General features: G+C 40.0%; 2 protein-coding genes across 7 annotated transcripts in view; one reads left to right on the forward strand and one right to left on the reverse strand.

The window, feature by feature from the left end:
- The first annotated feature begins 2,850 nt into the window (after positions 1–2,850).
- On the forward strand, positions 2,851–11,123 carry KHDC1L (KH domain containing 1 like). 5 transcript variants are annotated; one of them, XM_037844187.1, is made up of 4 exons: positions 2,851–2,963; positions 10,005–10,119; positions 10,281–10,463; positions 10,754–11,123. In XM_037844187.1, exons 2-4 carry the CDS (start codon positions 10,023–10,025, stop codon positions 10,918–10,920), a joined length of 447 nt encoding a protein of 148 aa, XP_037700115.1. In that variant the 5' UTR covers positions 2,851–2,963; positions 10,005–10,022; the 3' UTR covers positions 10,921–11,123. The 5 variants fall into 5 exon arrangements, with proteins under 5 accessions (XP_037700115.1, XP_037700114.1, XP_037700117.1 ...); XM_037844186.1 differs by lacking the exon at positions 2,851–2,963 and adding an exon at positions 3,184–3,535; XM_037844189.1 differs by lacking the exon at positions 2,851–2,963 and adding an exon at positions 3,184–3,526.
- Positions 11,124–13,765: 2,642 nt separating this feature from the next.
- KCNQ5 (potassium voltage-gated channel subfamily Q member 5) overlaps positions 13,766–18,400 on the reverse strand; it is a 596,680-nt gene continuing 592,045 nt past the window's right edge. For both annotated transcript variants that reach the window (XM_037844184.1, XM_037844185.1), the window contains one exon: positions 13,766–18,073. In XM_037844184.1, coding sequence (XP_037700112.1) covers positions 17,111–18,073 — 963 coding nt within the window. In that variant the 3' untranslated portion in view covers positions 13,766–17,110. The remainder of the gene's footprint in view (positions 18,074–18,400) is intronic.

The raw sequence follows: 18,400 nt of genomic DNA on the forward strand, positions 1-18,400 counted from the left end.
TATTTTATGATACAAAACTAAAAGGGTTATAGATAAATCTCACTTGTAAATTAACTTTTTAAAATAAAAGTTTATTCAAACAGGAATTAGCATAGTATGCTGGCTGTTAAACCTTTCTCATTGGCGCTAAGGAAAAGAAAAGAGAATTCTGCAGGTTAAAACTAAAGGATGATTAGACAATAGATCAAAGCAGCATGAAGAAATAAAGATCTCTGGTAAGGTAACGACTGGGGTAAATAAAAATGCTGGTACTACTGTAATTTTCGTTTGTAACTCCATTTTTTACCTCCTACAGAATTAAAAAGCAAATACACAAAATGTAATGATAAATCAGTAGTTCCAGACTCATAGTGTATAAACCTGAAATTTGTGACAAGAACTACATAAATTGGGGGCGTAGAGGAGTATAGTATAGGAAAACAATTTGTGTATACTATTGAAGTTAAGTTGGCATCAAAGCAAATGAGATTGTTACAGATTTAAGGTTAAATTTAGGCCCAATGGCAATTACAATGAAAACACTGGAGAATATGCTAGCTCATAGAGCAGAAATTAGAGTACAGTGGCCAGGGATGGGGAGCAGGAGTAATAGGGAGTTAATGCATAATCTCTATCGGGTTTCTGGCTGGATACAAGGGCAAGTTTTAGTAATTGAAGTTGGTGAGGATACTGCAATATTGTAAATGTGATTAATCCCACTAAATGGTATCTATGTGAGTAGTTGAGATGGGGAAGTTTATGTTTTATATATATTCCCACAATTGAAAAAAAAAAAGAAAGCAACTAAAAAAACAGTGACAATTAAATGCAGTAAGAGATCCGGGGGATCTATTAAGGGAGGAGAAAAAGTTCAAAAGGACATCACTGGGACACATGGAAAAACTAGAATATAGACTCTAAGCTTTCTATCAGTGTTACATTTCTTGAACTTGATAACTACACATACATACATGAATATTCTTGTTCTTAGGAAATGTACCTGGCAGTATTAAGTGTTCAAGGAGCATGATGTACACAACCTGAACTCAACAGTTTAGAAAATGGACTGATAAATAGATAAGACAGATAGACAGATATATAGATTGATACGGCAAATGCAGAAAAATGTTAAAATTTGGTGGATCTGGGTATCTGGGAGGTTAGGGGTATGTTGGAGTTCTCTGTACGGGGTTTGTATTGTATTTGTAACTGTCCTGTAATTTTGAAAGTATTTCAAAATAAAAAGTTAAAAACAAAAAGAGAGAAATGAGTATCACTGTCCACAAAACTTCTACATTTATAAGTATTTTTCTTAGGACAAATATATTACTAGGTACTGAAGGCAAAATATTTTTAAATGCTCAATTCACATAGTGGCATTGCAGTAACAGATCTTCAATTTACATACTCTTCTACAAAGTATCATCCATTTTAGACTGATTCCCCAAGTGTACTCTTAGAGGATAACCAGTGCCTTTTAGTTGTGGCAGTGCCAATTGCCAGTTTACCTACTAAGTCCAGGAATTAAGCGCTAAAGACATGTGATACCTGCATAAAGCTTATTCAGTCAAATTCCTCTCAGCCCAACCCCTATTCTCCATTCCTACCTCTCCCAATCCCAGCTCCCAGTGACAATTACTTCTTTTCTGCCCACCCAACTACTTCTTTGGTGTGGCCAAAGTTCCTACTTCATTGCTTCTCAACATTATAATTGTTTTGGAGTTTCTAGGAAGGACTTATTTCTTTCTATAGCTTAAGGGCATTCAATACAGGGACCTAAACAGGCACTGATTAACAATATACTATTAGACAAATCTTAATACCTGCTCTGTCTTCAGGGGCTCAGAAATTTGTTTTGAGCCATTTTATTCAGTGTACACTGGAGTCCTGTACACACCCACCAACAGTAAAGGCTGAATGGGTCCTCTTGCCCCTTGTGTGGACCAGTCTCTGGAGTGCACAGAGATTCCCCCAACAGTTCTCAGAGGATGTGGCCTTAAGAGCAGAAGAAGCTAGAGGTAATCAAATTTTGATCTAGTTGAGGTGGTGAAGTCATTCGAAAATCCACCCTGCTTACTAGAGGCCAGAAACCACTGATATCTAGACTAGTAAACAGCTTTCAGTCTCTGAAAGGAACCATCACAATTTCTGACTCTGTTTCCCTGTCAATGTCAGCCAAGGAAGCTCTTCTCCCTGTTCTGGCCCTGGCTAGTCCTAGTTCCACTCTGGCTTATTTGCTTCCACCCCTGGATGTAGGAAACCTCCTGTTTAATCCCTTCCCACATGGTTCTGACTTGGGTTTGCCAAGGAAATGCCCCTAGGGTTGTCCTAGAGAATCCCTCAGGTCTTTGATTAAGCCCCAGCATCGCACACATCTATTCCACTGAATCTTCACACCTTTATTTAGGTCTCAGTCTATTCACAGGTCTTCGGTTTCTGCAGGAACTTTTTACCAGGATGGGAGCAGATTTGCCCCAAGAGGCCAATCTACCTCCTTGCACCTGCTCTGGCTTAAGACTATTAGGCTTTTGTCTGGACTGGCTCATAGTCAGAAGCCCTAGGTTGAAAAGAATAATACTAGAAAAGTCCCCGAAGTTTGAACTTTTGGAAATGCCTGTGTCCCCTCACTCTTGGCACCTATCTTGAGCCCTCCCCACTTACAAGTTATCTCACTGAACAAGACACAAAACTAGAAGCGGCTGCAGGGCCCCATGCCTTGGAGGCGGTAGTACTGACCTTTTGTAAATACTCCTAATTCACTGACCACCAGGGGCTGAATAAAAGTATCTTTTCCAATACTGACAAGGACGGGTGGGGGGGCAAGGGGGAGGCGGCGGAGCGAAGACAACTACACCTCCCCAACTCCCCCTTTCTCCAAATTCCTGTTTGAGACTATAAACCAAGAGGGATAAAATGGGGCCCAGAAGGAGGAATGGCAGAGGCTGGAGGACACGTATTTTCCCCTAGCCGGAGCCGCATTTGCGGTAGGTAGGACCCTACATACTCCGTGGTGTGATGCGTGAGAGGCTGTTCACTGGGAATGTGAAGTATTTCAAGTGCCCCCCTGGGGTGGGGGGTGGAGGTGGGGGTTTGGATCACTAACCCTTCGGAATGGGTTACACTCCCCCTCTGCAGGAGACATAGTGGGGGGCGCGGACCCGTTGGAGGCTCGACTTCCGAGTCTTGGAGTCCCCACAGAGCTCTGAGCGGGGGTGAGGGTGCCGGCGACTGGGCCTGGTCCCAGGACAAGACGCCGCCCGGAGGCCACTCACCGCGGGGTTCTGTCAGCTCGGCTTGAGGATCATCATCGCCGGCCCCTCCCTCGGCGCGTGCGGCCCTGGTCGCGAGCAGACAATCCGGCTTCCCAGGCTCAGGTGGGGCCGGACCCGCGGCGCGCAGGTGTGGGCCGCCCAGGATCGCCGGCAGAGGCCTTCGCCGAAATCGCGCTTCTGCGAAACCACCCATGTAAGACGCCGGAGAAGGGCAGAGGCTGCTCCCCGCGCCGTCCTCGTGCGTTTCCGGCGCGGTCACCGATACTTCCGCCCGGGTGCGCCGAGTGAGTCGGTACCGGTGTGAAGGGCCCGGCGGGTGGGTGGCACGCGAGCGGCGCCACCGCCGCCGAGACCCCGCTTAGAGGGCGGCGGGGGAAAAGCCCTCCACGTGCCGTCCTCAGTTCCTTCTTTCCTGCCCGCCGAGGCCGATCTTGGCGACCAGACCCGATGTGGTCTCGCAATGAGCCCGGTGATGGGGCGGAGAAGCCTGGTTCTCCGAAGGCATCATTGAGATGCTCGGTCCTGAATTCTGCCCTCAATTGGACTTCCTGCTTTGGGGATAATTTCCTTATTGGTTAAGTCAGTTTGAGTTACGGCTCCTGTTACTTTACTGTAGGAAGCATCCTATTTGGTGGGTCTTCATCTAGACCTCGCAGATTTCTTTTTAAATTCATTCTAAGGCTATCTTACAGATCCAAAGAGGTGAAGAAACAATTGAAATAAGAAAGAAAATAAGAAAGAAACAGAAGCATGGGTTTCTATTGACACATCGCAAAATAAAAGGGACCTAACACTTTTAAAATCTAAACCACTATGCTTGAATTATGATGACATTTAAAATAATGTCATGAAAGAAATGTTGGTGTCAAACCAACGGTTTAAGGTCCAATATTCAAGTAAAGGCATAGTGTACAGTAAGGAAAAAAGGGAGAATGAATAACAGGAGAAAGGGGAAAGGAGGAGCGGATGAATAGGGCAGTACGAATTACCAATTACATAGGATTTATGTACCAGCCAGTGCTCTAAGCTCTTTAAATGTATTAACTTATCTAATCCTCACCAACACCCTATAAAGTGGGTGTATTGTTACCACCCTTATTTTACAAAAAAGGCAAGTGAGGCTCAGAGAGGTTAAGCATTGGGCCCAAGTTTACACAGTAAGTGGCAAAACATTTTGCTTGAACACAAGCAATCTGGCTCCGGAGTCTATGCTTCTAATTACCACACTTTGTTGCCTCTGAAAGAGAGGTTAAACCTTGAATCAATTGGATTTGATCATTCTCAATGGGAGTATAAAAGAGAGGGTAGAAGAGTCATTATTTTCCCATCTCCATGCAGACATTGTGAAGGCATAGGGCAGGACATTGCGTCGGAACAAGGTACCATGAATACAGTTAAAAGAAGGACAAAGCATATATAATGGACAAAGGATTAACATCCAGAATAGACAGTGAAAGAATATAATGTATAAGACAAATAACCCCACAGAAAAATGGGTGAGTGTATAAAAAGGCAATACACAGATGAAGAAGTAAGAATGAAGGAAGACAGACCAACTAAAAATGACACTTGCGTGCACTAGTGATTGAAAGCAAACAAAACAAAACAAAGAGATGCCATTTTTCACCACACTGACCAAAAGTAAAGTTTGAAAATACCAATTTTGTGGTCAAGTGGATATTCTTGGTAAAATGTAAATCAGGATAACTACTTAGGGGGCAATTTGGCAGTATGAATTCAAGTTAAAAATATTAAAATGAATCTTTAAATATTATTGATTACAGTTAAAACCATTGCTTTAGACATTCTAATTTCACTTTTTGGTATCTACAGATAAAGAGGTGTTCCAAAAGGTATGCAAAATATTTAACTAGCTGCATTTTTTGCATAATAGTTTAAAATAGAAAAAACTTAAATGTTAACAGGAAATATTAGATAAACTATGGCAATCATTTACTCATTCACTAAAAAAAATATTGCTCGACTGCTTTCTAGTGTTACGTATTATCTTGACCATTGAGGAAAAATTGATAATTGTCTTTGTAAACGACAGGAAGATGAAACAGTGAGTCAAGGACTGACCATCCTCTCCCTAGTCCAGACCCTACCCTAGTTTTTCCCTAGATCTTTGCCAAAATCATTTAGACCTGTTCTGTAAATCACATTGGACTCCCTTATAATCACTACTGAAACACTTTGTGGATATGGAAGTTAAAGGCGTGAAGATTACAATGGCCTCAATTTGAAGGTTTCATTCTTGGGAATGCCTTTCCCATTCTGTGACTATAAAATATTGTCTTATGGCTTCTTCCGGTATAGTTTAGGCTTTATTTTTTACATTCAAATATTTGATCTGCCTGGGATGTAATTTGATTTAAGTTGTGAGGTATGGTTCAAATAGATTTTTTAACGGCTTACCTGGTTATCCCAAAATCACTGATTTAATCTAATTTACCATACCAATCTGAAATGCCTCCTTTATTAAATACAAAATATAAATATATGTTTGAGTATATTTTTTATTTTTGTTTAATCCATTGATATGTCTTCCTATTTATGCACCAACAAACACACACTTTTATTTATTAAAGGCTTGTAATATTTAATACCTGGATAGGACTAATCCCTTTGCACGTCAGATTTTACATTTATAAATGATTAAAAAAAAATAAAAAGACTAATAGTGCATTACATGTGAAAATTATACTTACTTCAATTTCAGTGTTTATAAATAAAGCTTTATCAGAACAGGGCCATATCCATTCATTTATGTATTGTCTTTGGCTGCTTTCAGAGCTGTGTTGAGCATTTTTGACAGAGATTGCATGGACACACAAAGCCTAAAGTGTTTACTACCTGGTCTTTTATAGACTATTTCTCTGAATCGTCAAGAAAAGCTAAGTTAGTTTGAATAAATCTGACATCTGTAAAAATTTTCCAACAAATTAATTACTTAAGAATATAACTTAATTTAAAAATGTTTGTCATTGAACTATGTGGTTCTTTGAATGCATCCTTCTATGGGACTTAAATATCTGAATCTATGGCTTCAATATAGTTATAATTGATTAAAAGTGAGTTTTGTCATGTTTACAATAGGATGAAAGGACACTGAAACATTTCTCATTGATTATGTTTATATAGCATTTCTCCAGTCTATATTCAGTGACTCTAATAAATTGAGATGGGACTAAAATCTTTCCCATGATTATACTTAAAGGATTTTTTTCTGGTACATATTTAGGTCAGAGAACAACAATTGGCTTTCCATATTGATTACCTATAGTATTTTTTTTCCACTCTAGGTTCTCTGATTAAACAATAAGTATAGTGTGATTGAGAAAGAATTTTTCATTTTAGGTGCACTTATTAGACTTATCCCCCAGGTATTTTCTCAGGTGTGATAGATATATCACTGCATACTTTCTCATATTTGTTGCATTAATAGGGTTTCTTGCCAGCAAGATGCATAGTTAAGGGATTCTAACTTTATAAGGGCTTTTGATAATTAATGTATAAAGAGGATTGATCCTTTTTTTTCGATACTCAATAGGATTAGAGTATCCTTGTATATACAGTTCTGGTTATAGCTCCTCTGATCCTTAATATTATATTATTTGAAAATGGCTCATAAATGAAATATAATCAAGAAATAATTTGGACTTTGCATTAAGATATGATGTGATAAAGTATTGGTTATTTCTAGCTTATTTTCCTTCCCCCAAGAGCAGAACACTGGTGAGCCCAATCAGTCAAAATCACATAGGATACATTGCATTGCAAGTCAGGAAACCTTGGTCAAGTTGGATGTCAAGAAAATATTATTGCCAACAAGAGGAAGTCTAGTATGTCAGGGCTCAGATTCAGTTTCTCTGTGATTCCTCCCTCCAACTTTAGGTGGGCTTCATCCTCAGGCTGGAAGCAAGATTGTTGTAGCTGTTCCCAAAATTATACCAGCAGTAGCAGAAGAGGAGGGATTAGCTCTTGTTTTGTGTCTCTTTACAGAAGTGATGCAACCTATCTTAGAAGCCACATTTAGGCTTTACCTCACTTCAAAACTGGGACATCTGCCAGCTCCTAAACCAATCAAAGGCTAAGAGAATGGGATTATCATGACTAGACTAAATTAATCATCGGAGGTTGAATTGGTATTAAGAGTTACTTGCCATCACCACTACAGGATTCTATTTTTTCTATATTTTGAAGTCGTCTAGGAGTTGAAATTTTCTGTTTTCAGCCAGAGATTGACAGACTGATAGAGATTCTGAGTAAGAAGTGGACTTCCCTGAATGACCTGGTAACCTGAGAAGGCATATTAAATGAAACATACAAATTTAAAGCTATCTAATCTCACAGATTGCTCAAAGTATAAGGAACCCCCAGAATCTCACATGAGATGTGATAGAAACTATATTTCAACTGAATGCATGTTTAACATATTTTCCTGTTTTTAAAAAGTCTTTGCAATCAGAAAAATATTGACATTTCTGGTTTCTGAGGTGGCTGCCTTGCTGTAAATCCACATCCATCAGCAGATAGATAAACCCAAGAGCATTAGGGATCCTGTCCTTCTCATGTGTTCATGCTCACACAAATACGCTAAATACAAAAGTTGACTTATTCCATATGTTATACTTGCAATCCTTGCCTTTTTTATTATTCTAAAATATGAGGTTGACAAAGATTGTGCATATTTAGCATGAGATATTCCATTCCATACTGTTTCTGACTCTGTTTCTTTTTTACAATTTTTTTTTTATTTTGGTAACATATATACAACGTAATATTTCCCATTTTAAGCATTTTCAAGTATACAATTCAGTGGTATTAATTACATTCACAATGTGGTGCTACCATCACCATCATCCATTGCCAAAACACTTCCATCACTCCAAACAGAAACTATGTACCCATTAAGTATTAACTCCTCCCTCCCCCCTTTCCTTGTAACCTATAATCTATTTTTGTCTTTATGAATTTGCATATTCTGGGTATTTCATGTAAGTGAAGTCATACAACATTTGTCCTTGTGTGTCTGGTTTATTTCACTCAAACTGATGTCTTCAAGTTTCATTCATATTGTTGCAAGTATCAGAACTTCATTCCTTTTTGCAACCGAGTAGTATTCCACTATCTGTGTATACCACATTTTGTTTATTCATTCATCTGTTGATGGACACTTGGGTTGCTCTCACCTTTTGGCTATTGTGAATATTGCATGTGTGAATATATTATATATACTGGTGTATAAATATCTGTTCCAGTCCCTATTTTCAATTCTGTGGGATATACCTAGAAGTTGAATTGCTGGGTCATATAGAAATTCTATATTAACTGTATGTGCCATTCCACTTAAGGAATTTTTACATCTAAAGGGACAAATAATTGTCCTGTTTTCATTGTGATAAATAATACTTATACTGTCCATATAGTGTGTGCAATTCTAAGGTTCTACTTTTTATGTAGACCTCAGGCTTTCACCTGATTATTGCACAAACCTACCTTCTGCATATGGAATAACTTTTAGAGACTTTCTAATATTTCTAACATTTAAAACACCTACTCCTACAGGGAGTTATGTTTCTCTGAGAATTATACTCATAATCCAGAATGAGGCAAGCATGGACTATTCATGAGAGCTCCTGGGAGAGTAAATTACTCCCTGTACATATGAACCCTGAGAACTCCAATCCTAATATTAGGAATAATACAACTAGAAAAGTGGTCCAAAATTTGTCTCTGCCCCTAGCAAATGTCATAAATGGTATTACATTTGCTCTAGAGGTGCAATACACTAAATTGGTGGTTTGCTTTTGGCTAGTTAAGAAGAACTTTATTTTATAGGAAGCACTATATATGGCACCTATAAAAATCACTATTGCTCAGGTATAACATAGTGGATAGGTTAAAAGAGAAGACTAACTGGGTCTCTAGAAAAGATTCAGATGCATTTTGGGACTTGATTTTGTGCCAGTGTTTGAAATCTAGGTCCTTGCCTTTTTAGCCTATTATTAGGACTAATAATCATTTTTTTTTTTTTTTTTGGTAATTACCTGCATTGCAGTTGACCATTGCATCCTGTCCAATTTTAAATGCTACTGTGCAGTTATTGTCATTTCAGATGATTGAACAGCTCATCTTACAATGAAAGGAACATGAAAGACTAACTGTAGTGTAGATGCACACAGTGTTTTCTGAATCACCTCTGATCAATGAATTCTGACAATGGTTTGATATGAATCCCACAGATTAATGTTCTGGGGGGTGACTTGTCTGCCTCTGGTCAAAAGGGAAGGCTGAGAAAGTGAAAAAAACAGACCCAGGTGCTTGCATTTAGAAGCTGACAGGTAGATTATACTGTTCGCTACCAAGCATAAATACCTCTTGCAAAATTATTTAATCAGTCAAGACCACTCAGTGACTGTGATAGAATAAGATATAGAAAAGGCCACTCAGTAAATGTGTTTGAGACCAGACAGAGACAAGGACACTGCAATCAAGGCAACATTAATCTCCCCACCTCCTAGATAAAAATTGCCAAGATAATCATCAAACGTCCCACTATGGAGAACGGGACTCTGCTTCCCTAAACACTACTTAGAATCACCCAGCACAATCAAACTCTTTAGTAAATTCCCTACATCTCCCTCCTATAAAGGGGCTCTATGGTTTCTTTGTTGTTTGCTCTCCCAAGTCCCTTTTACGTAGATTGCTCTGGGTTTGGGGCTTGAATTTGCCCCTATTCTTATTCAGGTGGAAGCAGTGCACAAAATGGCAACGACAGAGAAGACGTGGTGGACTGTGCCTGAAAACTTTAAGGCTCCATTGGTATTTTACATGGAAGAGGACCAGGAGGAACGCATCTTCGGTGGGTGTCCTTGCCCATGCCCTCTCCCCCTGCCTCTCTCTTACTTTCCAGCCTTGCACCCTGTTTGTCCCAGGTCCTTATTCCCCGGAGCCTCCCTTCTCCACTACCCAGAGATGCTCAGGGTTTATGCACGTCCCTCCTCTCACCTCTTGTGTGCACAGGCCTCTCGGATGCTGACCTCCACCTCATCGAGGTAAACAGCTGCACCCTCATTCAGCTGGAAGGGTGGTTCACTGCCACTGGCCAGACACGCGTCACCTTAGTCGGGCCGCCCAAGGCAAGGCGGTGGTTGATGCAGATGGTCCGGAATGTGGAGAGCCAGGACTATCATCGTCAGGCCCAAGGTAGGTGTCCGTGGCTGAGCTGTGGGTTGAGGGCTTAATGGCGGGTCCTGGGCTGAGTTGCGTGGCATCTCGGTACTCCCAGGAGCTCGGGAGCTCTCTGCTGAGGGAGGCGCCTGAGCCAGAGGCATTTTGACGACCTGTCGCAAAACGGACAGGGAGGTAGCAGGGAGGTGTGGATTGTGCACTCCCATCCCCACCCCCACCTTGCAGAGCACTCTTTGGGGTCCTGGCTTGTCCTGGGGCAGTCTTGGGGGTCCCTTTTTGCCAGCTGTGTACCCTCTTCTCTGCAGGCCTCCAAATGCTGCGACTTGTCCGGAGCCAGCCCCTGACGGAGGAAGACCTGGGCGTCTTCCCCGACCTGCAGATGGACTTTGGAGACATAGCATTGGCGGCCAGGATCTGTGGGAACCTCTCTCTTGGGGGGTTCTCCCTTCTGCCATTCGGTTGGTTCTTCTAGAATCCTTGGATGGGTAATAAAGGACTGATCTTTATTACTACATGGTCAAGAAGGGGAAGGAAAATCTTGACAGCCTTCCTTGGAGAAGATGTGAAGGACATCAAGGGAAGTTTGGATTCGTGCCTTCCAATTCTGTCTCAGGCCTTCTGGGCTCGCGTCTGGGGATGGGGGTGGGGGAGGTCTTCTAAATGTGAGAAAGTATTTTACCGGCAGAGATAACAATAAAATAAGAGATTTTAATGTGCTATGCGAGTGTTGCCCTCTTTCTTTTGGAAGAGCTTATGCATCCCAGGTGGTACTCCTGGGCAAGCGGTCACTAAGGTCTGGGGATGCAGCCATGGAAGCCCCTGTTCAGTGAAGGAGCCCAGGAGAGACTGCTTTTTCAAGCCCTGCTTCTCTCAGAAAGAGAGTCTGGTCAGGTTGCTCTCGGTTGAGTAAAAAACAGGAGCTTCCAGAAAAGAGGGGATCTTTCCAGGAGCCCCAGAATCCTCCTGGACCTTAAAATGCAGGCAAGTAGGGAGGGAAGATAGAGTTGGGGAGTGCAAATGGGGTCAGAAAATGGTTCAAGGCCTTTGTGATGGTTTGAAGGTATCTGTACCTCAGAAAAATGTTCTTAAACCTAACCCATTTTTGTGGGTTTAAACCCATTGTAAGACCTTTTGATGAGGCTAACATAATTTAAAGACTAAAGGCTTGTAGAATAAAACTAACTTTTTTTTTTTTTGGTAAAAGATACTTGCAAAAGGAGTTTCTCCCTTAATTCATTTTCAAACCCAGGAATTATCAACTTAACATTCTGTTTTCTCAAGGCTGTAATCCTGATTTCTATATTCCTGACACAAAATATTTCTGCATGGGCACAGCTCAGGAAAAATAACGTAATAATGTAATGTATAAGTGAAACTACATGCATTTGAATCCTTCCTCTACCACTCTAACATAGCTTTATGATTTTAGGCAAGTTACTAATTCTCTGTTCCTTGGCTATCTCATCCATAAAAGATGACTACCTTAGGTGGATAATGTGGTCCCCGTGCCGCATTGATTCTTTGCCTTCTAACAGGTGAATCTGACTTGTCAAAGCCCATCAGGATGTACATATCCATGGTAACTGGTACTGATCTAGGAAAGAGCATTTGACCTGTGTTAGTCTAATCAAAAGGCAGAAAGGATTTATGTTCCACACTTGTGGCTCTGTTGCTCTTTATTCCTTTAAATAATTCCACTAGAATTAGTCATGGACACAGCACAATTTGCTGGTGCATACCCAATTGCCTATTAAATGTAATCAAAATGGTGTGTGGCATCAAGTGGTGTTTGATCTCCAGTGTGCTACATAAATCTATAGTTTACACATAATGTATCTGAAAACTGTGCTCTTTAGAAGTCTTGTTGAAATTAGTGAAAATTTTGAATTTTCTTAAACAGTTTTTATTGTTTCAGAATCTTGAAGAGTTGAAAGCTGGCTCATTAAAGTTGCCCATTCAAGGTTATCAATGGTTAGGGCAGCATAATTGTTGTACATATATTTATTATTGGCTTTTAAATGGGGTTGGGGAGGTTCCAAAAGTGTTTTGGAAGCAGTTTATAAGTTGGTCAAGTAAGCATTTTTATTTTCACTCATCTTTAAAAGTTGACAGATGAGGCAAATATTAGATACCTGTTTGATCTCATTAGAACCGTGGTAGGAAGCCCCCTTGTAACTGAGAAGTTAGGATTTAGCAAAGATTATGATTATTGAATCATTATATAGATATTTCTTTTTTACTTTCTATTAGAACATCCAGAGGGAAATACCTGAAATTACTATACTGTAACCCAGCTGCCTTGATCTTTGATAACGATTGTTTAACTGTATAGTCTTTAACATGTGACTATAAAACCCTTGTGACTTGCCCTCATTTGTACCCCTTAATCCTGTTTTTCAGCTTTAGAGTCTAAAGACACCCCCTAAAGTTTATTAATGAAGGAACTTGTCAGCCCAGAACTAACCCATCCCAATTCCTAAACTGTCTTGGCTAAGCATGTAATCTATCTGTGCATGAACAATAATTAGATCACCTACAAATTACATTAGAGTCATTGTACTCCTTATCCTAAAACCTGCCTATCTTTTGATACTATAAAACTATCAGTTACTGCAGTTTGGGGAGACAGATTTTTCTGTCAATAGGCTGTCTGATCTGCTTCGTGCTTGACAATCAACTGTCTGTCTTTGAAACCCAGGTGTCTCAGGAATTGGTCATTTGAGTGCATCAGGCAGAGACCTCAACACTTTTGACTGATATCACCCTTCTCCCACTGGGATAACACTTCCTCATTCTTCCCCTCCTCTTAAATGCCTGTTTGGGCTTTGTTGCTCTGTACTCCAGAGTTCTAATATTCTGACCTTCCTTTAAATAATTCCACTAGAATTAGTCATGGACACAGCACAATTTTCTGGTGCTGTGGAAGGAATGGGATTTTTTTAGGAAAGATGGGGAAAAGATTTCTTTCGGAGAAGTCCTCCCCTGGTAAGGCAGAGCTGGGTAGAGGCTAAAAATGGTAGCCAGGGGCACAGCACTTTTTATCACTTGTTTAGCAAATGCTTTTATTATATTTAACACAAACTTCACATGAGCTGGGATGAGTTATGATCAATATTGAATTAATCTCTTATGATAGCCTTAATTATTTGCAAATCCTTCCACTACCCAGATTTCCAATGATTTCTTCAGCAATGCTGCAAAAAAAAGATAATTTTTATATTTCAGACCCAAATCTGTATACAGTCAGTTTGGTTGACTTGGACCAATCAGTTCAGAAATAAACAGTTAGTTCCAGATAAAAATAGCCACACTAGCTGTTTATAGACATCTTTTTAATGTTTTACTTTAAAACAAATAATCCCAGTAAAAGAGAGCAAAGGAAATTACATTTTAATGGTAGCTTGAAATGGATATAATCCTGATTCATTTGTTTTCAGGAAATGGACAATTGCATTGTCATACATGACTTTTATAACTGCTCACTTAAATGCATATAATTATATTAAATTTCTCTTACAAAAACACAACCAGGTCTTCTAAGACAAAAAAAAAAAAATCAACTTCTGGGGAGATGTTAATTATATTTTCTCAGTTTGATTGAATTATGTGATCCCTTAATTTAATTGCCCAGGTTTCAGCATTCCTTATAGCTTTGCTTTACAAATGGACATGAGAATTAGTCACTTTGTGCCCGATTTCCTCCCCTCTCAAGCTTGTTTTACTTGCAAATGAAGAATTTTCAGATTCACTGAGTCAATGGGAGGTGAGAAAGGCACCTTAGAACAGGAGATAGACTTAAAAACTTAGTAAAGTGGCTTCCTTTAAACAAAACTTGCAATCTATAGATACTGATTCAGTTGAACAAAATGCAAACATTTAGATTAGATATAGCATTTTTTTTTTTTAGTTAACCTCATACAATGGATTTTTCAATTAAACATTAGCTTCATCAACCCTACATATTGAAGAAGGCAGACAAACTTGAACTGAGAAAGCATATGGCTACTCAGTGATCAACTAAATTGTGCTTCAAGACAACCATTTGGGATTGACTGACAGGATTTTGCCAAGTGTAAACAGGAGACCCTTCTCATCTCCATAGACGGTAACACGTAGACAGAACCCTCAGTTTGCACACAATACAACTACCTCTTAATATCCAAGAATTTCTGTGCTAGAGAAAGATAAGACACAAAATGGTCATGGCTTCAATATATTAAAGTTTTTCACAACATGGTTTATCACATTTTGCTATGATTAAGACTGCAGTGATGTGTTTAGGTTTTTTCTGAATCTTTAGTCCTCAGCTTGCTAGATGAATTGTACTGTGTGTGAAGTCTACTGAGGCCTAAGGAGGGGTCCCTAATACATTCAGAATTCCTGCTGCCAGTGGGGTTTGACCCATCCAAGAGTCAGTGCTACCCGAAAGGTACCTCCTCATCCTCCATTAATATTTCAAAAGAGCCTGCTCAGTGCATGGCAGATATCTGGTTTTAGTGTGTGTGTTTATGTATGCAACCTCCTTGGGAGGGTGTATCTCACTTCAGAGTGAGTAGAGATATGGGTAGATAAAGAATTGTGTTTAATAATTTACTAAAATGATATACTTGGAAAATGAAAATCATTGTTTTAAAAGCTTGAAGAAATCTTTTTAACTGGAGTGTAAAATTTAGATTTTATCTCCTGTGTCTCTCCAGCAGCCAAGAAGATTCTGAATGACACATTCCAGGAGAGTGTGTTAGAATCCAGGTAGGGTGAGGAAAGGAAGCTTTTAAAATTTCAGTGTTTATCAAAAGGGGCAAGGAGGTTAAAAGGTTAAGAAGCACATTTTGGTAGAATGGAGAAGTGGTTTTACTTGGGAATGGAGGCTGGTTAAGGCCTGGTGAAGTTCAGAAGCAAAATTGTGGCAGAAAATCAATAAAGTAGTTACTGAAGAAGAAAAGTAGGGGGCGAGTCAATGATGGAAAAGATTTGGATTTCAGGGCCTCCTTCCTTCTTTGGACAGTTTATCCCTGCTCCATTCTCCCTGGCTGTTGAAGTGTTTTTCGAGGCAGCACTAATGTCTGCCAAGGAAACGTTTCTTCTTGGAGTCCTCCTATGGCTGGAGTTTGGATGAATTGAGATGATCTCTTTTCTCTTTGCCTTTGAATGCCATTACTTTGGCTGAAGTTCTGGTGGTCTGATATAGCTATATTGGTTTCCGACAAGCAGTTAGCAGCACTCCTTGCTTTCTGGTAAATACAATTTTCATTCTGTTTTCCCTAGTTTTTTTTTGGTGCCCTGCTATATTAAATATTTTGATTTGCAGACCCTGCCAGTGTTACCTGACTTATGAATGCTTATAGGAGGCAAATGAACCAGTGATTTCAGCTTTGGGGCAACATTCTTGAGGAAAATAGGAAATATTCACTATAGTATGAAAAGTAAAGAAAATCCGTTTTAGCCTTTCATATGGAAAATGCAATACATAATAGCAAAAGACATTTGGGGCATATTAAAAATACCTTTCAAAATTCTGTTTATATATGAGAATAGGGGGTGTTTTAGGTAGTTGAATTTCCTAGCAATACTCATTTAAAAAAAAAAAAAACCTAGTTTCTTTATTTGGTTTGTTTCTCTCCCTCTCATTGCTCTTTGAGAAGGAAGTCATTTTCTTTAACTTCGCGTACTTCCCAGTGTTGTTTCTTGGATTCTTTTCAAGCCTTTTCCCATTTCAGTCCCCACTCAAATGTCCCATTCCCCAACATCCTGCCTCTATGTGAGCTTACCGAGACTAGTGTCTCACACTTCCCCTTTACATGGGCAGCATCAGCAAGTCTGGGGTTGGTGCCACTGCAGAGAGATGAGCCCAGTCACACTGGCTGTTCTACCTGTCAGTGGTTCATCGGTTTGTGTAGCAGCTGACCACTTACAAAGTTGATCCAGCCATCACGGAATATGTCTCCACAAAGTCAGATATGTCAAATAGTTTATTTGCCCCCCTGGCCCTGAATTTTGTTATTTGCACATTTTCTAATTGAACATTCTTATCATAAAGAACAACATGAAAATGATGTGCAAAATTGCTTGCCACAGCGCTAAATCACCAAAAGCACACAAATTGACATTCAAATTACATTAATAATAAAATGACTGAATAGGAATGGATTGGCAAATATATCTTGAAATAAGCATCCATTTCTATTATTCCCGAATTCTGTTGTACTTGATACCTTGCTAGCAGCTGTTGGTAGCCATTGTGTTTAAATATACATTACCACCTAATTTTGAAATGTATTTTGTATTTAATCACGAAGCAGAAATGCCTGAAATTTGAAGGTGTTTACTTCCATAATTTCAAAACATAGTGTTAAATCTTCTAAATGACCGAATCTTGGCATTCATAAACACTCCATAGCATTGGCAGTGTTCGGTTTCTCAGAATTTTTAACTCAAGGTACGTAACTAAATGAATGGGTTAATGCTGATGTACCTTGGAGTTTCAACCATCCCTAAACATGCATTTTCATGCAATGAAAATTAACAGGCTTATAAACTGCCTTTCATATGTTCTTCCTGATTTTTTGCAATTTTGACTTTTTAGAAGGGCTTTCAAAATAGTTCATGCAATGACATGTATGTATGGCTAAAGGAATTGCTATGCCTAGAAAGAAATGAAGAACCTATTTCAGTTTGACATGAGGCAAGCTGAGGGCATCTGTACTTTCTCCCGCCTTACAAATGCTCTGAGATGATCGTGATCTTCCAGTCCTTAGAGATTCTGATGCAAAAGCAGCTTCCTTGGCAGGTGGTGGCATAGCATCAAAAGTGTCTGTCTCTGTCTCTTCAGGGCCTACCTCTTCATCAGTTATAAACAATTTGGATTCCCTCCATTTGGGGTAGAAATCTTGGCTGCCTCTGGAGCCACTTGACTCACTCCCTGAAAGCTGTATACTCAGTTCCTCTGTTGACCTGATCAGGTTTTGTACAGACAAAGATTTGCCCAAGTCCTTCGGCAACATGGGGCGCACAGATAATAGAGTTTCTCCTCCCATGTCAAAGCTTTTCCTCAGGGAATGGTCCTTGGTCAGAATTGATTGTGCAACCTGAACATTTTCCTTGGAGGCAACAAGGCAGGTGGTGACATCAGAAATACTTTCCTGTAAGCCTGCGGGGTTTGACTGCAGGGTCTCTGGCCTGGGCAGATGTTTGATGGCTGGGAGAGGAGGTGGGATCTGTAAAGTTGTTGGGGCTGCTGGCTTGGGTGCCACATTTATATGGTTTGCAATGTTGTTGGTGGCCGCCAATGTGGAGCCATCGCTTTGACTCATTGGCACCTGTGTTGCTTGACTGTGCATAGTGGGGCTAAGCGCGTAGAAAGTCTGAGTGCTGAACTCATTTGGCGTCAGAATAAACTGCAGGCCTCGCGAGATGTTGGCACTAGCTGATCTGGATAAGCAGCCACTGTTTTGTGCCGAAGTGGACAGGTCTTTGCTATCCACGGGGCTTTGATAGTCAGATGTCTGTTCACATTCAAAAGGTGGGATCTGGAAAGAAGCCAAAGTGAGGGCTGAGGCAGAGCCTTTCCGGAGGACCTGTTGATAGATGTCTAGTAGGCAGTCCAGTTTGGACTCGATGGACTGTACCTGAAAGTGGGGAAAAGGGTTACATGTGGGTATACTCTGTTAATAAGAATGAGCTTCACTTCTGGAATTAAAAAAATGAAACCAGAATATGTTAATACAGTTAAATAAATATTGAGAGTATAAAGTACAATGCCGTTGTGACCCTCTGTGAATGTACAATCTAGCCGTGTGGGGCCAAAGGAGGATTTACGGGGTAGGGATACTTTGCCTCCTACATATTCTCCATCAGAATTCCCTTTCCCTATTTCTTTAAAACAGATAATTGATATTATAAAAAAATCATATAAGCACTATACTAATGCAACTTCAAGACTCCCCTTCACAATC

The sequence above is a fragment of the Choloepus didactylus genome, chromosome 7 (assembly GCF_015220235.1).
Source record: "Choloepus didactylus isolate mChoDid1 chromosome 7, mChoDid1.pri, whole genome shotgun sequence".
Lineage (NCBI taxonomy): Eukaryota > Metazoa > Chordata > Mammalia > Pilosa > Megalonychidae > Choloepus > Choloepus didactylus.

What these genes read in the sequence shown, in the direction of transcription:
- KHDC1L (XM_037844187.1), top strand. Translation starts at nt 10,023, where the DNA reads ATGGCAACGACAGAGAAGACGTGGTGGACTGTGCCTGAAAACTTTAAG. An exon ending in CCAGGAGGAACGCATCTTCG is followed by an intron (nt 10,120 to 10,280) that starts GTGGGTGTCCTT and finishes TTGTGTGCACAG; the next exon opens with GCCTCTCGGATGCTGACCTC. An exon ending in CTATCATCGTCAGGCCCAAG is followed by an intron (nt 10,464 to 10,753) that starts GTAGGTGTCCGT and finishes TCTTCTCTGCAG; the next exon opens with GCCTCCAAATGCTGCGACTT.